The 25,998-nt window shown below is 42.5% G+C and overlaps 2 protein-coding genes across 2 annotated transcripts; both read right to left on the reverse strand.

Annotated features, from left to right (window-relative positions):
- Positions 1-896: 896 nt before the first annotated feature.
- On the reverse strand, positions 897-1,811 carry LOC149172487 (uncharacterized). The gene has a single exon (XM_089426339.1). It carries the CDS (start codon positions 1,809-1,811, stop codon positions 897-899), a length of 915 nt encoding a protein of 304 aa, XP_089282465.1.
- A 111-nt stretch (positions 1,812-1,922) lies between these two features.
- Positions 1,923-2,471, reverse strand: LOC149172488 (uncharacterized). Its single transcript, XM_089426340.1, has one exon. It carries the CDS (start codon positions 2,469-2,471, stop codon positions 1,923-1,925), a length of 549 nt encoding a protein of 182 aa, XP_089282466.1.
- Positions 2,472-25,998: the final 23,527 nt, after the last annotated feature.

A 25,998-nucleotide genomic window follows, 5' to 3' on the forward strand; every position in this document is an offset into this window, starting at 1 on the left:
CATGTATACATGATTGTACTTAATGCAACCAACGTATATGCATAGATCTTTTGATTTACCCAAACTTTCATGTATTGAATTTTTTTTTTTTTAAACTAAAACGGTTATGGTTTTATTGATTTAAAAAAACCTCGGGTCTATGCCCAAGCTGCTCCAATTACATTACAGATTTCAACCTGTTGCTGTTTTTAATCAGCGAGATTTTCAGGGCATTTGTATAGTACTTTCACTGTTTACAATTAGCAATCCTTTCAGCAGCGAGCTGCCCTTATTTTCCAGCTGGTCCGCTTCACCGTTTGACTTTCTAAGGATGTGATAAAACTTACATGTATCAAAATCTAGTAGGACTCTCTTCAGCCTATCCAGTATTTTGTTGAGGCTGACATTACTGAATAGGCTTCCCATCTTCAGGCTCTTTATTATTAACTCTGAGTCTCCAAAAACTTGGAGGTCTTTAACTCCTTTATCTCTTGCGATGTGGTAGGCTTTGAGTAGCCCAAGGATCTCTGCTTGATTATTAGATTTCTGGCCGAGTCCCCAGTTGAAGCAATCTTTTGTTATCCCCTCGGTGGAGTATATGACCCCCCTACACCTGCATCTCTGGGGTTCCCTTTGGATGCTCCGTCAAAGAAAATTGTGGTTAAATTTTGTGACCACCACCAAAGTTGGAATTTTTCATCTTCTTCTCTTATACGCCATTCCTGGTTTGCCTTTTGTGGAGAGAGGAGTTGCTTATGCGGACTGGGCTCTAGCTCGCCAAGCCATCTTTTTTCTTCAGGCAAAAGCAATGGGCCTTCTTTAAAATACTGCTGTTGGACTGCTTCCAATAGGAAATATTTAGCTTTTGCTGCAACTTGCAGTGGTGTGTGCCTCATCTCTCTAAAAATCTGCGGATTTCAAGCTAGCCAAAGCTGCCAGCACACATACTTTGGAATGGCTGTCCATATTTTTTTCCAAATTGATTTAGGAGGGATGCCCTGAGGATAGATACTGTTCCAAGAGGCATATAGATCTGCAACAGAGGTTTTTGAAGGCATGGTAATCTGAAAATTATGTAAAATAATACTCCATACCTCTTTTGCAAAATTGCACTCCAGGAAGAGATGCTGGGCTGTTTCAGAATTGCTGCTGCATAGAGCACATCTGTGCGGTCCTACTTTATTCCTTTTTTCCAGATTGTCGCCAGTTAAAACTTTGTTATGGGCCAGGGTCCAGAAAAAGAAGTTCACTTTTGGAAGGGCTAGAGGATCCCAGACATTCTTCCAAAAGGCCGGGTTTTGACTGCTATTTCTTGAATCCTGCAAAGCTCTATATCCTGCTGCTGTCGTGTAAACTCCGGACTGGCCCCATCCCCATTTGTCTTTCATGTTTCTGTTGGTGGGCGCCGCTTCCTCCAGCAAATATTCAAGCAAAATTTGTTGGTGTGTTAACCTCTCTGGAACTCCATGGAAATCCCATCCTAACCAGTCTCCACGATGATCCCACTTTGACAGATCGAAAATGGTATTAACTCCTGCCTGCTTCAGCCAATCCCTGAGATCAACTATGTCCTCGTTATCCATTAGGGGTTCTTTCCCCATAATTCTGTCATTCCACAGATGGGTGCGCTTGCCATTGCCCAAAATCCTGTAGGCTTGTTTGTTGAAAAACTTACTACTCCTGCAACATAATTTCCACACCTGCGTGCTGTTGACTGCACTTGCGTTTTGGAGGTTGCTAAGGGCTTTGTTTGGTCCGTATTTTGCACTCAGCAATACACTAACAGGATGAGTGGGTTCATGGATCAGTTTCCATAAGATCTTTCCCCCCATTGCTAAATTTACAAGAGCTGGATCTCTGATTTGCAGGCCTCCTTCTGCCCTTGTTTTTTTAACCACTTCCCATTTCACCAGATGTATTTTTTTTTCATTTCCCTTTCCTCCCTACCACAGGAAGTCTCTAAGCAATTTGGAAATTTGCTCCGAAACATTTCTTGGAGCTAGGAGGAACGCTGCCTGATAGATTGGTAGCGCCGACAGCACTGCTTTGATTAGAATTACTTTGCCTCCCTTCGTCAACCAGTGGCCTCCCCACGCTGCAATTTTAGCTTTAATTTTCGAAATTATTTCACTCCAGAGCGATCTTCTGTTTGCTCCTGATATAATGGGGAGGCCCAAATACTTGAATCTGTCCCAGTTTACTTGTCCTTTGAATCCAAGGAGAGAGGTTATGTCAGAGAGCTCCCTTTGATCAATGTTCCAGCTATACACTTCAGTTTTGTTCTCGTTTATTAGTGCACCAGAGGCTCTGCAATAATTATTGAGGACTGCACTTATGGCTCTGGCGATTCTAATGGAGGCTCCGCCTAGAAGAAGTGTATCATCGGCGAACAGTGCGTGGTTCTGGGCTTCGACTCCGTGACAGGGCTTGAGACCCGGGATGCTGCCTTTTATTTTTTCCGCAGACAATTTTCGGCTGAGCGATTCCGCCATTAAGATGTACAAGGATGGAGAGAGGGGGCATCCCTGTCTGATGCCCCTCTGACTTTGAAAGAAATTCGTGGGGCGGCCATTGACTAATGGGGTGATCCAGGGTTTTTCTATGCAGGCTTTAATAAGATTGACAAATTGTTGCGAAAATCCGAATGATATCAGGACCTTGCAGAGGAATGAGCGATCCACTCTGTCGAAGGCGCTTGCCATATCTAGCTTGACCAACATGCCTTTTTCATTCCACTGTTTGCTGGAATGGATGATCTCCTGGACCTAGATTACGTTATCTATGATATGCCTGCCTTCAACAAATGCGCCTTGTGGGGAAGAGATCAATTTTTTTAATAGCGGCTTAATCCTTCCAGCAATCAGTTTTGCCAAAATTTTATAAGAAGCGTTGCACGACGATATCGGCCTGAACCTTGCAAAAGTCTCCGGATTGGTGTCTTTGGGGATCAGTGTGAGATATGTGGAGTTTGTTCCTCCACCCACCTTGGATTTTCTCATAAACCAGCGTATCATTTTGCAAAGATCAGCTTTTATAATGTGCCAACACGATTTGTAGAAATGGATTGTAAATCCATCGGGTCCGGGAGCCTTGTCTGCATCCATGGACCAGATAACTTTTATAATTTCTTCCTTCGTGGTTGGCCTGCAGAGGGCTGCGTTTTCTTCAGAGCTAATAAGAGTGGGGATATTAGCAGTGAAGTCATCAGCTTCTTCAACATTGCTGTGGGTTTCTTTCCTATAAAGATTCCTGAAGTAGGTTTCTGCAGCTGCTTTGATCTGATTATAACCTTTGTAGACGGTGCCCTCTGACGTTTTGATCTCTGCTATGTGGTTCCTATTCAATCTCTCTCTGTATTGACGGTGGAAGTAGGAGGTGTTTCGGTCTCCAGCCTTCAACCACAAACTCCTAGATTTTAATCGCCAGTATTCTTCTTCCTTTCTGAAGGTTTGGTGTGCAGCACGTTGAGCTTTTGTTTCCTTCTCCAGCAATTCTGTTGTAATGTCTTTGTTTTCCATCTCTGCTTGCAAGGTCTGCAGTGCATAAACTGATTCCTTTCTTTGCTCAGTAGGAGTGGATCCTGGTCTCTTTATCCAATTCTTCAGCGCAGATTTAGTTGCTTTTAGCTTTTGCTCCCAGACATAACTAGGAGATCCCGTGACTGTTTTGTCCCAGGCTGCCTTAACTGTCTCTGTAAAGCCTTCCTTCTCGATCCATAAGGGGCTGAATCGGAAGGGTATAGGCCCTAGATCTTCTTCATCCTCCAGGAGGAGCTGGATGGGTTTATGGTCCGAAGCTAGCTTGGGCAGAATTTTGGTAGTTATTATCTTTTTGTTCATCATTATGGAACTTTGTACCATGAATCTTTCTAACCGAGCTGAGATATGATCTGTTCCCACTCTATTATTGGACCAGGTGTAAAGGCCTCTGATGGGATTGAAGTCCAGCAAGTCCCACCGCTGAAAGAGTTCCTCCACCTCGTCTAGCATGGGGTCTCTGTTGCTTGACCCTCCCCTCTTTTCTTTTGCTTTCATAATGATGTTGAGGTCCTATGCTATGACAATGTTGTTGGGGGAAGTCTGCTCTAGGAATTCTGAGAGGGAGTTCCAGCATTCTCTCTTTTCATTATAAGAAACGGGAACATAAAGATTAAAAAGAGTAATAGACAACTTACTTGTTTTATGCATCAATTCAGTTTGGATCCAATGTTGTGTTTCCTTGTGGTTTTTCAGAGCTGAAAGAGGTCATCATTCTAGAGTGTTGCCAGCCCTCCAGAAGTACCCCTTGAGCTGACCGCTTTACCTGCTCTTTTATTCCACTTTGTGCTGCTGATCTCTAGAAGGGCATGTCCTTCTATTTTTATCTCTTGGAGCATGAGGATATCTGAGGGCTCCGCTTTCATAAGATCCTTCACTGCTTCTATTTTAGAGGGAATCCCCAAGCCTCTACAATTCCAAGAGACGAGATTCATTATTTAGTTGAAGGGGTGTTGAGCCCTCCCTTGGAGGGCCTTGGTCTGGTATTTCGCCCAATAGTCATTTCTATTGTGGCTTGGCTACCTTGTGTTTTGAGTCTTTCTGCCTCCTCCTCCCTCTTTTCTTTGCGGGATTTCCTTCTAGCTTTTTTCAGATGGTGCTCATAGGTTTCGTCCTCTGAGGAGCCATAACTTTCAACTGGTTTTTTCCTTGCTATCTCTGCATATGAGGGATTGGATGGGCTGCCCTGATTGGCCTCACTCTAGGTTGCTTCCCCTACCTCCTTGTTTAGTGAAGGGATATCCACCTGTTCCTCATTCTCTAGGGCTGGGGTATCTTGATTAGTCTGGGCCTTCTCTGCCCCTTTAGGGTTTACTTCTGTTTCCTGGTTAGCTTTGCTGCTGCTAGGGTCTCCTTCCATGGTACCTTTACCAGTTCCTTCCTTTTTTGTGGATGCATTCTTCTGAACAAGAGTCCATTGTTCCCCGCTCTATTTGTCTGCTTGCTCCTCTGTTCTCTTCTTACAATTCTTTGCAAAGTGACCATGACTATGGCAATGTCTGCATTTGAAAGGTAATTGTTCATAGTCCAACTCCTGGACATGCGTCCACCCAGCTACAGTTAGTTTGATGGCTTCCGGTAGCCCCTCTTCTAGGTCCACTTCTACGCAGATACGAGCACATGAATACTGGTCTTTTCTCGCTTCCTGATCTATATATTTTTCCAAGGCGTTACCTATGATCTGAAGAGATTTTTGGTTCCAGAAGTGTAGAGGAAAATGAGGGAGCCTGACCCAGACCTGAACAGCATAAGGGATGTCCTAGGTGGGATCGAAATCTGGGGACCATTTGTTTAGATAAAGGCCCTGGGGCCCCATAAAATATGGTCCATTTCTAAAGATCAATCCTTTGTCCTCAGGGTTTTCAAAGACAAACACGAAGAAACCCTTACCTACGAAATAGCTTTTAACTCCTTCTTTGATCAGAGGCTTCCAGTTCCTTTGGGTCCAATCCTCCACTGACTTAGGAGATGGCCAGAGGCCTGTGAACTGGCCTATCAGACCTCTCTCTGCAAGGTTCAATGCAGCTTTACAGGTTTCTTCTTCAGGTAACGCTACAGATGGGATCGAATCCAACTTTTTGACAAATTTTTGCTGAGAAACAGTAGGGGGGCACTTTGGTGCTGAGGCTATCATAGATCGAAATGCCGTAACCTCTGGTGGTGTAGCTGTGGGATCAGGGTCCCCACTGCCCTCCATTGGAGCGACAGAGCGGACTGAAGGCGCAGGGCGCAAAGAGCTGAGGTGGGATGCAGCAGGCGAGGAGCAGAGCAGGCGTGCACGGGTAAAAAATTATTATATACTTTTCTTTTCATGTATTGAACTTTAATCAATATATCAGGAATTCATTATACAGTGCAGTAAAAATAGATTAAAGCATCACACATGAACACCAAGATATAAGTTGGAAACCCAATGTGGGTGAAAACCACCTACTGCAATCGTCTCTGTCTTCTTTTAATAAGAAAACTCTGTTTACAGTTTTTGTACTGGTGTAGTCTTATACCAGTACGCAGGCTTCTACCTGCAGAAGGCTACAACCTTCTCTCATTCTCCAGCTTCTATTGGAAGGAAGCTACAACCCCCTGGCTCTTGTACTAGCCGATGTATTTACTAGTACGTAGGCACCGACCTACAGAAGGCTACAACCTTCTCCTTTTTCTTCTAGGGACCACGTTTCACAAATTTTTAGAATGGATCCATCAACAAAATTATATCAAATATATTTGCATCAACCAATCACCTTTTGAACCAACCACAACTGAATCAATCAATCACTTTGACAACCCATCAATCTGATCATTCAGAATACTGTCACCAGAATACAGTAATCAGAACCCAAGCCAAAACCCAGAACACTGCAACAACAACCAGAAGCAACTAAAACATATTTTATAAGGTATACGCTGCTTCCATGTGTCGAACCTGCGTGCAAACGCACTTTCCTCAAGGCAAATCAACATACAGATATGCAAATCAAATTTATGATGTATACGCTGCTTTGATATGCAGAACCAGTGTGTATACACTTCTTTTCTAAAATAAACCTACGTACACATCTGTAAATGATGATTTAAACATCACAACTATTCCAGACTTCAGTTATACCCAGATCATCATATTTACAGACTACAACATGCGCTAGTTATTCAGATACATGATCAAATTACATAAAGATAATTCACTTCAGGCCTTGAGATCCTGATACATCATTAGATCTTATGTTTCATCAGACGCTAAGGTTCCTCCTTGGTTCAGATCCAGTAATGCACCATAACCCAATAACCTGCATACTAGATCTCACACTTCATCAGATTTTCAATGCTTGTGTGTCATGGCCTAATGATCTTCTCCTCCTTTTATAGTTTTAGGCCTTTCTCAATACCATGGACCAAAACCACTTAGGACCAATACCTTGGATTAAATACCTAGGGTCAATACCTCGGACCAAATACCATGGACTAATACCATGGATTAAAATACCATGGACAAAATATTTAAGACGAAAAACTTAGTTTTCCAAGATATATGTGCTTTTCCTTTTGTGAAAGTGCAGGTGTACGTATACACGACTTGTATTGAACATGCGTGTATACACGTCTTGTCCAATGGTGAACCTGCCTATACCTCTATTTCTTCATTCTGTGCAGTCTGATCTATAACTCTGTGCTATTAACCTGGTATACTGTGATCTTTCATCTGAGTGAGTTGCCTTCTGAACTGATTCCTTGAAGCTGCTCTGCATTTCATCATTTCTGTAAACACTACTGTCATGCATTCTGTCACATTTGATATCTCTTCTGTAGATTCATCTAGTTACCATATACAAGTGAGTTGTTCTGCTATAAGTGGGTCGCCATCAAGTACAACACATACATCATAATGCCAACACCAAGTTAGTTGGGAGAAGTCCCAACTATGCTAGGAACACACAACACAATAGGATGTGCACAACTTTCGGCGGAACAGTTCACACGGATGCGGCAGTCACAACACATAGGGGAAGATAACACATATAACACTCAACGGCTTAGTCCGCGCGAGTACAAAGATTGTTATAACAAGTTTTATGTGAAAGTTTTGTCTGATGTCTGGGAGAGTAGTCTACACGGGCGAGACAACGTTAGCAACATATACAACACATTTTCATTAACACAGGTTAAAGCAACAGGTATTACAAGTGTTAAAGATTAGTCTTACAACAGTTATAATACATGTGTGAAAACGTGCTGGCCAGTGAGCAGGCTTCTGAATTAAGCGAAAGTTACAAGACACATCGTTACACCATATATCACTAACCCCGCATGTGGAGCATTGGAACCACTACTTACTCCTCAAAGAAAAGATTACAGACTCTCAAGGCTATGTGGGAGGAGCTGAGGTGAAAATTCCTTTGCATGTACAAATGAGGGGGTATTTATAGCCAAGGGTGAAACTGACCCTTATGGTTATTCGAATACCTTCATGACTATTTGACTTCCATGACTTTTCAACTTTACATGACTCTTCATACAAAAAGTGGGTCTCTTAGGCTTCCACGTTACATTACATTGATTAACAGTATGGCCCACAATAGATATGTGGACAACATGGCTCGACATAATAGTGCGGGTACATTTGTGTTGCTACTGGTGTGCATGTCGTGCTGCAGTGCTGCTGGGTGATGGAAGTCCTCATGGTGTGTCACAACTTCACCTCTACATGGCAAAGTGCGCGGAGTCTTGGATGGTCGTTGGTTCACTTGATGTTGCATTCACACATTGCTCCTTGCTTGTATGTTGTTAAGCTTGACAAGTTTGTCCGTTCGCGAAAGGTGCATGTTCGTCCGTCTGTATGTCCGTGAACACATATTGCATGTTTGCTCATCCGTCTGTCCATCTGTGAACACATCTTGCATGTTTGCTCGTTCATCCGTCCGTGAACACATCTTTGCATGATCATCCGTTCACTAGCACATCTCTTTGCATGCATCGTCTATTTGTCCATTGGTGAACCTGTCCTTCTACATGTGTTCCATTTGTTCATCCCATCTATCATCGCGCCATGTTTGTTTGTGTATTTGTGTCTGTAGTCACTCATGACGAGACGACATCAAATCCATAAACCTCCTAATCTACCATGATACATGATAATTTCAGATGCAGGTGACAAAGTTGTGAGGCGGGATGGAGGCTCTGGGCACTACTGATGAAAACTGCGCAAGAGTCACTGGGTGATGAAGATGGGAAATCCAGATTGACAGTGACTGCCCGCAAGGTCTAGCTCAGCTGGATGAAAAAATTGCGAACTTGGCTGATTGTTATCTTTTGGGTCTTAATAATATAGTAAACCTATTTCACGAAGGATTGGAGTAGATTAGAGCTAGCTTTAGGGCTCATGCTCTAACGAGGGATAAATTTCTGTGAAGGTAGATCTAGGGTATAGAAAGACATCACAATATCCTTTGGATGTGGAAACCTAGTTCTTGCATCCCCCCATACTGCTTTGGGTGAGATTGTAGCAAGTGCTATGCGGGTTGTTGCCGAAAGGGCCAATAGTGTAGGGTTTTGTTGGTTGGCACAACTAACTCTGAACCTTAGTCAGGACCCCCTAAGCCAACAAATGGTTCAGTTGCCGAGGCTGGGATGTCGCATCATTGGAATCCAACTAAGAAAGAAATTGAAAAGTGGTTAGATTGGAAAATTCATGAGTTCGCGGCTCAAGAAAACAAGAATCCTCGCTTGTCGAAGGAGGAATGGTTAAATAGATATCTATATAAAGAGGTACACGAAATCTTCTTCTGCACTTTCCCAATTGAAATATATGAGTGGTTAGCTAAATTAACATACAATCAAGGAAGGTGGAAGCTCGATAGTCCTACAGTGTGGACTCCAGCGTTGGTGCGACGACTAGAGGCCTCTAGGAAAAATATTGCGCGGGCTTTCGATCATTGGCTTGATCGAACTCTGGGAGGATTTGTTACAGAATTTTCAGTTGACACCTCAATAAGCTATAGCGAAGTAGAGAGAAGATTCTTCAAAGGATCGCGAGGTAAGTATTTAAGGTCATTGAATACTTGGATTAAAATGCTATTATTTGAAAATCGGGTAATTCCATTACCTTGATGTTCAGAGCTACATGGTAGAGGGAAAAACTCCCCTAGGGCTTTTTGGGCGAAACCCTAGTAGACTGAAAGTTGTCTATTCAAAGAAACATGCATTCATACAGCCATTATGCTATTATAAGCAAATTCTATGATAAGGGTACGTACCTTTAGTCCTACGTTTGAGAAGGCCTTTAGGGTCCAAACCCTTCTTGGAGTTCCCTTCTTCTCTTTTGTCCTGCAAAACAAACAATTCAAAGAACACAACAGTACATGGACAAAACTTATAAAGAAACCATCTTCATGTTACAAAGAAAGGTAGTTAGTTATGAAATCCAAACAACCATTTACACATGAATTCAAAACATGAATATCATTAACATAAAGAGGATTCAATTCGGGAACCAAGACATGTGTTTCTTTTATTATAGACAAATAAAGTACATAAAAAGGAATATGTTCACCTGAGTCACCTTCAACATGCTCCAAGCAAAGCTTCCTTCCGGATCCGTTCCAGCCTCAAGCCTCTAACAAAACTCCTTCCATGACTCTCTCCATGATGTCATAAATAGTGGATGAACATCAACACACAAGGAAACAAAGGTTTCCTGTACAAAATGGGGGAAGTGCAAAAGGCACAAGGGATTTCAGACCTGGTCAAGGGGAAAATCTCGGCATAATAACCTTTCTCTATATTCTCTCCTCCTTTAGGCCTTCCCTTTGAGGTCTTTTTATACCATCTCCAAAGTAGTTTTTTAGTTAGGAGTTGGTTGGGAACAGTTGGGCCACGGGCACTAACAGGTGATCAGCAGGTAAAACCCGCGATCTCCGCCCGAAAAGAAGGAATTTTATATTTTTTTAAGTGTTTTAATACATACACGCGGGTTGGATATACACAGACCCGCGTATACACGCGTTTAACTCAGGGCAATGTCGTGTATAAGGAATAAAACATTGTTTTTTAAATTTTAGGACCAGGTCTGGAAGGAGGGGTTGCCCTAGGCCATGAGTACAGCATCACAGACCATAAGAATGAGATTTGGAGCTATAACAGATGCCCCCTAATATATGAGGTCAGAAGGGGTACATGATGGCCGAAATATATTATGCGAGTACATGGAAAGGAAGTCTGTCAAAAACCGAGGAGGACTTCACCAGAATTCAACCTGCCAAGCCACCAAAGGAGATCAGAAAGAAACACTGTCTCAGGCGGGCATACCCATGCTCAGAAAAAGTAAAGCATGTCTGCATATCAAGTACAAGCGGATCCACTAAGTATGACTGAAAAATACATAATGGATCATCTGATCATAATGAACAAGTACATGTCTGAATATCACATATAAGACTGTTAATGATGCTGGAAGATGCAACGGATCACTGATATCAAGGACTGATCCCAAAAGGTACCAACTGAACATGATGGAATAGGATGGTACTACACTGCAAACTCAGGTGCCAGCATATAGAATGTCGCCATGACTGAATGCAACATATAAAGTGGAGTGGTATCAACTAGTAGCAACAGGAGCAACTGTCAAGTGAACCAATGAATGCTGATACAACCTGAGGTCTTCACCGACCGCCGTGGTACATTTCTACACCATGGGAATAAATGATCTGAAGTCGACCATGTGAGAAATCGTTTGATTACCGGTCATTGATGTATACCGTTAACAAATGCGAGACTACTCACCGATAATGATAATGAGCATTAAGGTACTGAGTACAATCTAACAAGTGTGAATAGATGAGCTAGAGTCGAACACCTGTAAGAATCTATCGATCAGGAGACAATGATGGTTTCCCATTGTCGATAGCGAAGGATCTGCCACTAATGGCTGTAAACCCCAAGGTACTGCCAAATGGACTCTAGATCTTTGCCCCAGAGCAATGAGTCGAAGTTGATAGGGAAAGATCCGCTAGAAGGAAGGCATTAAGGCATCCTCCATCAATCTAGTGCGAGTGTAACCCGTAGGTCAATAATGTGGAAGGAATCGGACGAAAAAGATGTAGTAACCCAACCGAAGTACGTTTCCGGCGTACACAAGATGTGGCTAGCGCACGGCAGAAACCCTCTGAACCAACCAATAATGAAAGCCGACACAAAGGCGAGGTATCCACCAATAGGGTCAAATGGAAACCAAGGTACTGCACGAATCCCAATGTGTGATAATGTAAGCTGATGTCGAACACAAGGGAAACCACTCAGTCAAAGACCCATGATACTGATCGATGCTGAGCACAAGGTGACCTATCAATAATGAAAATAGGGCCAGGGTGCGGCTCTAGGCCTGTCCTCAGAGCAAGGTGTCGTCGTCGATAAGGACAAGACCCACCAGCAAGAAGTCAATGGGGACCTTCTCAAACCGGTACGAGTAAAGGACCAATATAACTGATGTGATGATAGCCATGACACTAACAACCAGGGATGGCCGACTGAAAAATGAGTCAAGAGACACCGCAGAGAGGCCGACTCAGGCTAACTTCCCTTGAACAAAAGCACGACTCAATGTGACTATATGGCAGCATATGATGACTCTGTATAAGTTCGCCATGCAGGAGGCACGACCGAACCCTCCATATGATTGGAAGAGATAACCAATCGGGGGAGGACTGACTCAATAACAAGGTTATGGCATACCTAAGTCAAACTAAATCCCACCCATGTGGAGGAGACTTTGTTTTGAGTGCTTTGTTCAAGGGCGACACGGCTGACTCTAGCTGCCAACAATAAATGGAAATAATGTCCCGTTCCCGCTCTTTTTGGAATATTTAATTTTTTTGTCTTTTTCTGTTAAGCCGGAAAAAGAATAAAAGAATGCTATGGTACAGTGGAAAGAACGAGTTTCAGTGAAACAGATGATCTAGTTCCTGGAAAAGGAACGTTCCTATGCTCAATGCAGGGAGGTGAAAACTGGTCAGTGACGCTCAAAGGTATGTTCCTTCCACAGGTCAAGGTGTGTCAAGATGCAGAAGTCAAGGGTATGCAAGGTTGATTTTGCAGATGTCATGGTCAAAAGTTGGCTTAAACACGAGTCCAAGTGAAGCCGGCTCCAGGCCACAAGGTGCAAGTGGTCAACATGCAATGCAGTAGTACAACTCAACACAAAGGAGCCTCTAGGGTATATGGCCAGAACAAACCGGAGAAGCTAAGAGGAATGAGCCTTCAACACATAAGTCATGGCGGGGCTACAGAGGACTCCTGAGCCTAAGGATGAAAAATCAGCATGAGTGCCAAGCAACAACAAGGTACTAACTAGGGCACCCATGATAGGGTAGGCTCTACCACACAAGTCATGATACTTCTAAGCAATGAGAAGGTTCCGCACCATAACTTGGTGGGGTCGATCCTAAGGCAAAATGGAAAAGGAAACTGATAAGTGCACAATGCAGGCGGAAAAACCTAACCTATATGCCAGTTTCAAGAACCAATACCTGTCAGAACGGACCAACCATAAACTTCCAAAGGAGAAATCTTCCAAGTTCTGTAAACATAAATAGGAACACTAGACACGAAGTTAATACATCCCACATATAAACTTAATATAAAATTTTTGTGTTATAGAATACAAAACTTGAAAATGCGCACCTCATATATACAATATGGTACATGGAACCACGCAGCCTTACGGCTTACGCATAATAGTTCTGCTGAACAAACCCCTTGTAGGGCTCAGGCCAAGGACTCCTTTGGTAGTCATAACTCATGGCTTCAAAGAGTTTTTCCTGTGAAGGCAAAACAAGTTCAAAGAAATCATGAGAACTATCAGGATCAAAAGAGGGAATTAAAGGGTCCCATGTCCCTATAGGAAGAATCTCTCGGTCAACTGTCGGGACCAAGTCCCAAGAAGGAGAATAATAAGTCAAAGGATCCTTCTTAGAAGCAATTGAACATTGAGGATTCAATGCCACATAATTCACCCGTGGCGGGGTAGAGTCTACTTGAACACTTGGAACAAACCAAGGGGCATTCTGCAGTAAAGTCGAATTAGGGTGGTGATTATCAGATGCAAGCTGATCAATAGTGACAATATTCCCGTTATGAGGAAATCACATTACTCCAAAGAGTGAAGACACCACAACATTCATAGCATAGACATAATCACGCCCAAGTAGCATATTAAAGTCTAAAGGGCTATCAACCACCATCATATCTATTAAGACAGTCTTCCCACCTAAAGTGATAGGCAATTGAGGAAGAACACCCATAGATTCACCAGGTCTTCTATCATAGGCTAACAACTGACTCTGAGCTGTCAACAACTTTGGGGAACCCAAAGCTTTCCAAGTCAAAGAGGATATAGTACTTGCAGAGGATCCTTCATCCACCATACATCGATAGACATTTGTGGAATTAACTCTGACCTTTATTTGGAAAGGTACAGTGGAAGGAAGACGAGGCTCAACAAGGCTATCCCAATCAAAGGAAACACTCTTAGCACTTGGAGGGGGAACATTCGAAGTAACCGGAATGCCCCCTATACTAGAGATCAAACAAACTCTTTTGTTAGGCACTTCACCCCCCAAAAGAGGAGTGTAATCGGCCAGCGATTGCACTGGCTCTACCACATTATCAACCAACGGTTGATGGGATTGATGAGAAACCATATCAGATCTAGGAGTAGAAGTACTTTCAGACTCGGACCATATCTTTTGAACCTCTGGAATACCAGGGCATAAATGAGTAAGATGGTCTCCCTTGCATATCTTACAAGGGAACTTAGGTTTAAAACTTCTACGTCCAGGTTTCTTATCAACCTCCATTCCGCCAACATGACTAGCAGTGGTTCGCGGAGAGTCCTGAACATGACTTGCAGAGGTTGGTGACTCTTTGCTAGTATGACTTGCAGTGACTATACCTGTGCCCCCAGCATGACTAGCAGTGGCTGAAGGCTCATCTCCAACATAACTCGTAGAGGTTGAAGATGAAGTGCTAGTGTGACTCGCAGTGACTAGACTTGTGCCCCCAGCATGACTAGCAGTGGCTGAAGGCTCATCTCCAACATAACTCGTAGAGGTTGAAGATGAAGTGCTAGTGTGACTCACAGTGACTAGACTTGTGCCCTCAGCATGACTAGTAGTGGCTGAAGGCTCATCTCCAACATAACTCGCAGATGTTGAAGATGAAAGGATAGAATTCTTCTTCTTTGACTTCCTCTTTCTCCTCTTTTTAGATTTCTTGTGACAAGAAGGAGGCGAAGAAGGAATCCCAGATTTCTCTTTGAAAGAAGATGAACAATTAGTACCCATGTGATGCCCTTCAAATAAAGCATTCAACTGAGAGGCTTGAAGAGCATTTGGAATATTCGGAGTGGACCACAGCCAAACGGGTAGTCCAACATTCAACCCAGGAATATTCAAAGTGGCCATCAAGGGAGTACCAACGTTTCCAAAGAAAGGAAAAGCACAAGGATCCCCTTTTGGAAGGGTACCTTGGTTGGTTTCCACAGGAATATTGGCCATATCTAATTGATCCAAAGACCCTTCCCTTACGGGAATATAGAAATAACTTTTCAAGGAATATGGATAAGCAATCAAAGCCTTTGCCCTTGAGGAGGCAACTCCACAACTTCTAAAAGAACAACCAAAAGCCTTTCAAGATCGGTAGAGTGGTAAGCCAGTCACTCAGAACACAAAGTCCAAACGTGACTAGACAAAAATACTTAAAGCCAACTATATACAAGGAGCAAAGAGCACTCACTAAAAAGTCCCTAAAGATAACAGCCAGTCAAACAACTTCCAAGTATTTCTGCTCCGAGTGATGAGGACCGGACACCAAAATACAAGAAAGTGGAGTCAGGGGCCTTCCGAAGATAGTCTGGGATAATGACGGCCCAGTCCTATCAGCGAAGGTAACAGAGGAAGTTACCCTGATCTCCTAACAACAGCCTGCGCCAGTGCAAGCCCCCAAGCTTTGCAAGGGTGCCCTCCAGTAGTACTGTCGAGAGTGATGCAACGTCGACCTCAGGTGCCACGGGATTCCCCTCCGCAGCCACCTGTGTAGTTCCCTAGGAGGAGCAACTATGGATACCAACTTGTCGCAGAAGCCAGGTGGAACAGTCGTGAGGTAAGTTCGGACAAGTAGGAGAGGGGGTATCTCTCTTCCCTGTCTTCACAGACCCTCGTGCTTAACTCCCAGATCCGGAGCTTTCCTGGTCTTCCTAACGCTATTGGATTTTCTCTCGTTATTCAGACTCCTACGTTTGACGTTTATATGGCCTTGGAGAGTTAACTCTCCACTCGCCTAATCCAAGGTCCTAAAATCCTAATCTTGTTGGTGTAACTGACTAAAACAAAAAGTTCTAGTGAATTTTAGTTAGCGCTTGATTTTATTAGGCTGTTCTTTAAGTCACAAGGTAACGCAAGTGAAACTAGTGGTGTTTTTTGATGCAAAAGAAATTAATAAAAACTTAACTACATGCGCATGCACTTTTTCGTTTTTCGATGAAGAGAAATTTCTATAGGGTTCAGAGGTACTTCCAATAAAACAAATTTTTCTTTTCTTTTCGTTAATGCACACTTCACACTCACAAAAGTTAACAAAGCTATATATGCCTAAAAGGGGATGCAAATCTATCCTAATGCAACAACTATATGTGGATGCAAGATTCAAAACTATTAAAAACAAAAATGAAAGTTGCTTGTTTATCAAACTTTATCTTGCCACTTAAGATGCCTAGATGGAATATGAGATGTTTCCATTCATTTCGTCTAAACACTAAAAACAAGTTCTAAGACAAACATAAAGCACTTTCACTTCTCTAAAAGGAAACCAAATGAAAAACAAGTTCAAGAAAGCAAAACTAAGATTTTCAAAAGATTTTCTTCAAAGCAACAAACAAAAAGTCTTTTCAAAAAATGCTCTCAACAACACTGAAACTTGTGATTGAAGAATAGGCAATTAAACACTTTTGCGAATCAACACCACTTAATGGATGAAAACCCAACAAAAATATATGTGTTTGAAATCGCTCTTAACAATCAAAAGCAGCAGTGAAAGCCTTGGCAATGAAAACCAAAAAGATCAAAAAGACAAATTCCAAGAAAGTGTCAAACAACAACTTTCATGAAACAAAGAAGCAGATGGTCACAAAAAGCGATTTTGTCAAGCAAACAAAAAAGTCACCAAAAGCAAGATTAACACAAAGATTTAATTCAATCTTCCTACCCTGATGAAACAGAGCAGCCAAGATTCCTAGGCAGAAATCTTGCGTGCCTTAGCAAAACGATGACGCTTGCAATCAACAAAAAACCAAACCAACACTCCTTATAATCAGAGAGAATTCAGAACGAGATGCTCGCTGTGAAACAAATAACTGATACTGGAAAATAACTGTTTCAGACTGACTCAAACCACCAGACAAACCTTCAGAGGCCAAAAAGATTTACAAATCTTGAAAATTGGGATATATACGCGACTGTACTGTAGTACAGATTGCGTGTATACACGACTGTGTTTGAGGAAACCTGCGTATACGCGGGTTCTCTCAAAGAAACAAGCGTATATACGCTTCTGTATCTAAGAAAAACAACGTATATGAAAAGCTTCAAGAAAAATAAAAAAAACAAGCTGAAGAAACTGGCAAAGCTTAAAGTTCAAGTACAGACCAAACAGTAACAGCAAGCAGACAAGGCAGCTGAGCCCTGATTGGCTTGAAAAACACCCAAACTAGGTACAACAAGAGTGTTGTCCCCAGCGAAGTCGCCAATTCTGGTAGAGGGAAAAACTCCCCTAGGGCTTTTTGGGAAAAACCCTAGCAGACTGAAAGTTGTCTATTCAAAGAAACATGCATTCATACAGCCATTATGCTATTATAAGAAAATTCTATGATAAGGGTACGTACCTTTAGTCCTACATTTGAGAAGGCCTTTAGGGTCCAAACCCTTCTTGGAGTTCCCTTCTTCTCTTTTGTCCTGCAAAACAAAAAATTCAAAGAACACAGCAGTACATGGACAAAAACTTATAAAGAAACCATCTTCATGTTACAAAGAAAGGTAGTTAGTTATGAAATCCAAACAACCATTTACACATGAATTCAAAACATGAATATCATTAACATAAAGAGGATTCAATTCGGGAACCAAGACATGTGTTTCTTTTATTATAGACAAATAAAGTACATAAAAAGGAATATGTTCACCTGAGTCACCTTCAACAGGCTCCAAGCAAAGCTTCCTTCCGGATCCGTTCCAGCCTCAAGCCTCTAACAAAACTCCTTCCATGACTCTCTCCATGATGTCATAAATAGTGGATGAACATCAACACACAAGGAAACAAAGGTTTCCTGTACAAAATGGGGGAAGTGCAGAAGGCACAAGGGACTTCAGACCTGGTCAAGGGGAAAATCTCAGCATAATAACCTTTCTCTCTATTCTCTCCTCCTTTAGGCCTTCCCTTTGAGGTCTTTTTATACCATCTCCAAAGTAGTTTTTTAGTTAGGAGTTGGTTGGGAACAGTTGGGCCACGGGCACTAACAGGTGATCAGCAGGTAAAACCTGCGATCTCTGCCTGAAAAGAAGGAATTTTATATTTTTTTAAGTGTTTTAATACATACACGCGGGTTGGATATACACAGACCCGCGTATACACGCGTTTAACTCAGGGCAATGTCGCGTATAAGGAATAAAACACTGTTTTTTAAATTTTAGGACCAGGTCTGGAAGGAGGGGTTGCCCTAGGCCATGAGTACAGCATCACAAACCATAAGAATGAGATTTGGAGCTATAACACTACACAAAGTGGAAGATTCTTTAGAAATCTTGAAGAATCAGGACCAGAGTATAGCCCCTTGATTGGACATCCTTCAAGGCCCAAGGGGCGACGAAGGGGTGGTGCAGACTACATTGCGAAGCACTTTTCAGCTAATAACTCAGGGTATTCCTAGAACACATCCTCCATCCTCTCCACCGTCACTGCCACCTCCACCACATACACCTTCACCCACACCTTTTCCTCCACCGCCATCGACTCCACCACTACCATTCAACATGGTGAATCCAATGAAGATGTCGATCTTCAAGGGCATAGGAAGTAAGGATCCAGAGCAGTTCTGGTTTGTTCCGAACATTGTATGGATAGCGCAGCAAATCATCGATGATAATAAATAAGGTGCAGTTGGTTAGTGCCTTGTAGGATCGCGTGCTAACCTGGTACATTAAGTATTGTGCTGATAATCCTCATGCATCGCTAGAAGAAACTTAGAAAGCTTTGATTAATGAATTTAGTAAGCCTAAATCTGAGGTATAGTCGGTAATTGAATTTAAAGAGATCATGATGAAGGTTCAAGAGACACCTTGGGCCTTTGATCAGAGGTTGAAGTGCCAGATCAGACAGGCTAGCATGCAAATCTCAGATAGCCAACATCACAATTGGTTTATCACATCGCTTTTGCCCCATTTAAGAATTTATCTATCAGAACAGAAGATAACAACATAGGCAGAAGCCTTGGATATCACGATGAGGCTGCACACATCACCTAGTCAGGATACGAACCTAGGGGTACAATAGATCCACTCACAATTAGCAAGCCTACATCTAGAGTTACAAGATTTGAGGAAAGAAAAGGAGACTAAGCCAGAAGTGTGCGCAAAGGTTTGGTGCTTGAAGTGCAAGGGCCATGGGCATGATAAGGATCATTTTCCAATATATGTGAACTATCTTATAGGGGGAGGGATAACCCCCCTAAAGCCAGAAGCCCCAGCCGAGCTAAGCATAGGAACTGAGCTATGGTGCACCATTTGTCAAGTCACTAGGCAAGATGCGACAGATAACTGCCACTTGCTTTAGAAGTTCATTCAGGCACCTCAACAGCTATTCTTTAATTTCTGTAAATCTGTGGGCCATGATGAGCGCCACTGTCGAAGCTATGAGATAATGATGGAAAGAACCGCTACTTACCATATGCAAGTATAAAATCAGCCTCCAGATCAAGGCATAGGTGGAGCGCGTGGGGGTTTTCAGGGCCGAGGATGAGGGTGAGGAGGAGGGCCTAGTAAAGGTCGTGGTCAGATTATCTGCTACAGCTGTGGACAATCGGGGCACTTCGCGCAAGATTGCACAAATCCGACACACCCTTCGTGTCAATACTGTAGACAATTCGACCATGCCATAGAAGAATGTCCAGTGTTAATAGCTAAACTGCAAGAGAAGAAAATGTAGCCTCAGCAGCCTACGCAGAATTTACAAATGATGAGGGTTGAACCCGTGAGGAGGATCAGAGCAGTAATATTGTACTAATAAGCGATATGACGACTGGTGCAGATAATGGTAAGCAACCTAAAGACGATGGATGGGTCCACAAATATTCGAAGAAAGAAGTCGGCCTTAATCTTAATTGCATTAAGGAAACATTCATGGAAGCCAAGAAGAGCTTCGTTTAGGCCTCCACCTCAGGAAGCCAGGACAAGACGCAAGAAACCAGTGCGACACAGGAGGTTGATCCATCCATACTCACTACCTTTTTTGAAACTGCATAAAGCTATTGCGTGACAGGAAGGTTGTGGAAGGATTGCAGGACCTAATAGACAAGTGCACCAATAAGGAAAAGACTCCTTCGAAGCAACGCATGTTTACAAAAATCATTAAGCATAAGGCGCAAACAGGGCGAGATATGCAGCTAACAATGCAGATAGGTGATTATGAAATGGACTAGGTCATTTTGGATTTGGGATCTGATGTGAATGTTATACCAAAATAGATGTGGGAAAGGCTGGGGAGACTTGTGTTGTAGTGGTCTCCAATTCAGCTCAGGATGGCGAATCAACAGAAAATCATCCCCATGGGATGCTTATATGGAGTAACGATTGATATTGATGGTGCAAGTGCAGTAGCGGACTTTGAAGTTATAGAAATTGTCGATGACAATAATCCCTACCCCGTGCTCCTGGGAATCGATTGGGCTATTGATATGAATGGGGTCATTAATCTGAAGAAGAGGACAATGTCGTTTGAAAGAAAGTCGCTTAGGGTTATAGTGCCACTGGATCCTGCAGAAGGGGCGCACTATACTGAACCAGTCCATGATTATGTGGAAAGTGACGATGAGCTGGATCAAATCTACAAGATAATAGCGTGAGATCAGGATTAGATCAATCCAACAACAAATGGACAGATTGCATGGGACTGGGAGAGTTCCTGCACTTCTGATTCAGATGAGGAATTAGAACATTGGCAAAATCGCTTACATGAAGTGTCTACATTACGATGCAATATGATGACAAAGTCACTGCGCTGTGTTTCGTTGGAGGTAAGAAAGTTACCTTATTATGATGGTTTGACTGATGTAGATATGTTTTTAGATGAATTTGAGCATGAAGTCCTTGAGGACCACTACTTTCAAGCCTTGGAGTTAGCGCTGCACGTTATGCTCACACAATGGTGGGGTACGCATAAGGATAGTTTTGCTGGATGGCGAGATTACAGGAGAATGATGAAGCTATGATTTGAGCATGCTAATACTAGAATGACTGAGAAGTACAATGGAAGGGATGATCTGTGTGATCACTTGGCAAAGTGGACTTACGCGTGGGGAACATAACCACTACGAGAATGGGTACATATATTTTGTCATACCTTGGATACAATCCCCATGAAATGGTACCTTGAAACAGAGCTCTGCCATGACACTCCAGAATGGGATGTATTGAAGGAAGGTTTCTTATTGAATTTCAGATTTGAAGACAACTTTACAAGAATTGATGAAGCGCTTCAAGAAATTAAAATGGTTATCTTCAGGACACCGAAGGAACCAATGGAATGGACCCAACCAAATTGGAGCACCCAGATGTGCCACGCCTTGGAATGTTATAATGTGACCGCTGAAGAGGAGGAAGAAGACCCAAGCAATATCAATATTTCAGAGACAGAAGGGCATCGCAAAGTAGAAGGACCGCAAGTAGAGAACCCAGACATCTCTGCACCTTTGAAAACAAGGCAAGTAAATATTAGCACTAAAGAAGAACCGAAGTTTGCAAATATTGGAGTCTATTGGGACGATGCTACAGTAGACAAAGTTGCTGAATTACTTCGTGACTACTAGGATATCTTCCCCACTAAGTTTTCAGATTTAAAAGGCATACTTGGTGATTTGGGCGTTATGAGGATCACATTGAAGCTGGATGCAAAGCTTGTAAAACAAAGGCCTTATCGCCTTAATCCAAAGTATAAGGAAAATGTTCGCCAAGAGCTGGATAAAATGTTGGATGCATGCATTATATAACTTGTTGAAGAGTTCGATTGGGTGAGCACGATGGTAGTCCAAGAGAAGAAACAAAGGGGCGAAATAAGGATTTGTGTAGATCTGCGGAAGCTTAATGATGCATGTGTTCATGATCCATTTCAAACGTCGTTTACAGATGAAGTGTTAGACAATGTAGGAGGGAAGGAGGCCTATTGCTTTACTGACGAGATTTTTGGTTATCATCAAATTAAGATTGCCCCAGAGGATAGAAGCAAAACCACCTTCGTGACAAAGTGGGGTTGATTTCAGTACACTCTTATGATGTTTCGATTGAAGAACGTGCCTACAATATTTTCTTGCATAGTCATAAACGTGTTCAAAGAATTCATTCATAAGTTCCTAGAAGTGTACTTTGATGACTGGATGGTGACTGGATTGGTGAAGCGCCATGTAGCAAGTCTGCGCCTTATGTTGGATACATGTCAAAGATACCAGATAGCGCTGAATTTGAAAAAATGCATATTCTGTGTTCCTTTTGGGATCTAGATGGGTCATGTTGTGTGCAAGCAAGGATTGATGGACCCTGCAAATATTGTGGTGATTGTGAACTTGGAGGCCCCTAGGAATGTCAAGTAGTTATGTGTGACACTGGGACACATGGGATATTATAGAAAATTCATTAAAGCTTATGCTCAAATTACCGTGCCCATGGAAAAATTGCTAAATAAGGATGTGACATTCTATTGGGATGAAGAATGTCAATGCATCTTAGATGTGTTGAAAGAAAAGATGGTAACTGCGCCAATCTTGGTATTTCCCGATTGGAAAAAGGAGTTTCATGTACATGTGGATGCTTCTTGCATTACGTTGGGTGCAATACTCACATAGGCAGGCAAAGGAGAACTAGACCATCCCATAGCCTTCGCAAGTAGGAAGTTATCCAAGGCTGAGAAAAATTATTCAACAACAGAGCACGAAGGGTTGGCCATGGTCTATGCGGTGAAAAAATTCAGGAACTATCTGTTAGGGGGACATTTCAAGATGTATATAGATCATTTTGCCTTAAAATACCTAGTCAACAAACCTGTGTTGGGGGGAAAGATTTGTAGATGGTTGTTATTATTTCAGGAGTATGACTTTGAAGTCATTGTGAAGCTAGGGAGGTTGAATGCTGGACCTGATCATCTGTCAAGAATTGAAACAGGCAAAGGACCCAGTAATTTGGAGGAAGGGTTGCCAGATGTGAAGATCTTTGCACTACATGTAGCTGATAACCATTTTTCTAATATTATTCACTTCTTAACTACAGGGATGGCGCCTGAAGGATATACAAATCAATAGAAGAAAGAATTAGTAGTACGCGCAATTGATTTTTCGGTCATTGCGGGACATTTGTACAAAATGGGTGCAGATGAAATATTGCGGAGATATGTGCCGGACTTTGAGCGTGATAGTATTCTCGTTGAAGCTCATGGGGGAGCTACAGGAGGCCATTATGTAGGAAAAGAAACTGCACAAAAGATTTTGTGCGTAGGACTATGGTGGCCAACATTGCACAAGGACTCCAAAGCATATTGTAAGGCATGCGATGCATGTTAGAGGACTGGAAAACCGTCACAAAGGGATGAGCTACGGTTACATCCGCAGGTATCTTTGCATGCATTCAAGAAGTGGGAGATCGATTTTATTGGGCCAATTCAGCCCCTTGGCAAGAAAATGAGTGCGTGCTACATTATCACTGTGACAGAATATTTAATCAGATGGGTGGAAGCACAACTAGTCAAGCACCATACAGGGGCTATAATAGAAAAATTCTTGTTTGAAAAAGTATTAACAGGGTTTGGATGCCCGAAAGTTTTGATGAGAGATAGGGGTACACACTTTCCGAATGATACTATTTTCGCGTTGACAAATGAATTCTAGGTTTACCATCAGAAAAGTTTATCGTATCACTCGTAGACAAATGGGATAGTCAAAGCTTTTAACAAAATTTTGGAGAAACACTGACAAAGATCTGTAACGCGCAGCTGAATGATTGGAATGTGCGTGCACTTGCAGTGCTATGGGCCTATAGAACGACTTGTAAGAAGTTGACAGGGAAAACGTTGTTCAGATTAGTCTATGGGGTCGAAGCAGTAATGCCTACGGAATACATTGCGCCTAGTTTGCGCATAACAAATTTAATGGACATAGCGGACCGCGAGGACTTGGAAGAAACGGCTCGCGTAGCTCATGGAGCTAGAGGAGGACCAATTTTTGGCAAGATTCCACCAACAAGTACATAAGGAACGCAAAAAAGAATGGCATAATCACCATATCAAGCTTCACACATTCAAGGTAGATGACCTTGTGTTGTTATATGATAGTAAGTTCACTAAATTTCCAGGTAAATTCTAGATGCATTGGTTAGGACCGTATATTAACAAGGAAATTACGAACGGTGGTGCAGTTCAGCTCGCGAAGCTGAATGGGGAGCCCTTCTTGGGAAAAGTGAATGGGAGATGGGGTAATCTATATACGGGGGATCCTGTGCAATGACTATATGGTAGCAGGACAATATTAGTACTCCAGGCAGTTGCAAGGGAGCGCAGGACTATAAACTACATTGCCTAGTTTGGAGGACAAGGTAATGACCCAATTGTGTGAAGATTGACAAGGATGCACCAGATGAAGTTGCACTCAGGACGTTGTGCCATGGGGGAAGGTATCGCACAACCCAATAGGAAAATGACTGTTGGGGTTACTATTCATGATGTGATGGCTAGAAAGAGGTTAAGAGGAGTGGGGAGGCGACAATTAAGGCAAAAATATTTGAAGATATACTACCAAAGCATCATTTATTATCATAATTTGTGGGGAACACTCAAATTCAAATTCAAATTCCCCTATAAATTACACATACCATTCCAACAGAGAGCACTTTGCATTGTAAGAATTGTTGGAGAATTTTATTTTGTGACGCATATGAGTAGAGCGTTCTGGGAAGAATTTGTGACATGCTCCTCATTTGCGAACTGTTCTATAGTAGCCCGAGAGCTATTTATTGAAAGAATGACTAGTGCTAACCTCGCCGAAGTTATGAGTTCAGGTGTTGTTGTTTAAGACGCGCCAGGACCAAAAGTTACAAGTATGGAAGCTCCAACCTCAGTGCCTACGGTGCCAAGATCACCTCATTCGAAGCCCACCATTGCAAAAGAAAAAAAACCCACTGCAAATGCGAAGCACTCCACAAAGGACAAATAGAAGAAACCAGTGCCGGTGCGAATGTCTTGAGAAAGAATCCGGAGGTGCGATAGAAGGAGCTAAAGGATAAACAGTCGGAGCAAGTAGCGGACCTAGAAGAGGAAGAATTCCAGGGTATCGAGGATGTCGATGCTGAAGGGGTGGAGCCTATGATGAAGTTGTTGGGTTGTGTTATATTCTTTCCACCACTATTTGGACCCTATATTAGGTTGGGCGAACCTACCTATGTTTTTCGGTCCATGGTTTTGGACGCGATGGTTTTCGGTCCATGGTATTGGATGCTTCGGCATGTATAAATATGTATTGTAACATTGAAAGGAATATAATGAAAAATCAAGCTGGTAGTCTCAGTTTTGGGATCCAGGGGAAAATCTCTGTGTATATATGTTTTATGTGTTATGCTTTCGCATTATTTATTTTCTATGTTTTAGAATTTGTATGCAGGTAATTTCTGTACAGGGTTAAAACCTACATTTGGTATCATAGCTGTTTTGGCTTCAAGGGGACGCCTTTGTTGCTGAGGGGTTTTGCTCGGGCCTGTGGTAGACCCTGTTCAGTAGGAGATCTGCGAGATTGATTCTGGTGGTGAAAGAAGATGGCGAGCAGTGGAAAGATAGAGATCGAGAAGTTCAATGGTCAGAGTTTTGAGTTGTGGAAACTCAAGATGGAGGATCTGTTGGTGGATAAAGATCAGTGGGTCGCGGTAGATCCAGGTACTAAACCAACGGGAGTGACCGATGAAGAATGGAAGAAGTTGGACCGGAAGGCAAAGAGCACAATACGATTGTGTGTCTCAGATTTAATATTGTTGAATGTATCAAGGGAAGCTACGGCGAAGGCTTTGTGGGACAAGTTAGGGACTTTGTACCAATCTAAGTCTCTGGTGAATAAACTGTTCCTGCGGAAAAAGCTATATAACCTGAGGATGAAAGATGGAGACTTGGTGACAGAGCATCTAAACGCATTTAATACTGTGGT

This window comes from Pinus tabuliformis, chromosome 4_2 (genome assembly GCF_031772625.1).
Source record: "Pinus tabuliformis cultivar Carrire ecotype Pingquan chromosome 4_2, CPIR1, whole genome shotgun sequence".
In the NCBI taxonomy this organism is placed as follows: domain Eukaryota; kingdom Viridiplantae; phylum Streptophyta; class Pinopsida; order Pinales; family Pinaceae; genus Pinus; species Pinus tabuliformis.

Excerpts from the sequence above, each read along its gene's own strand:
- LOC149172487 (XM_089426339.1), bottom strand. The coding sequence starts at position 1,811 with ATGGGGGGAAAGATCTTATGGAAACTGATCCATGAACCCACTCATCCT.
- LOC149172488 (XM_089426340.1), bottom strand. The coding sequence starts at position 2,471 with ATGGCGGAATCGCTCAGCCGAAAATTGTCTGCGGAAAAAATAAAAGGC.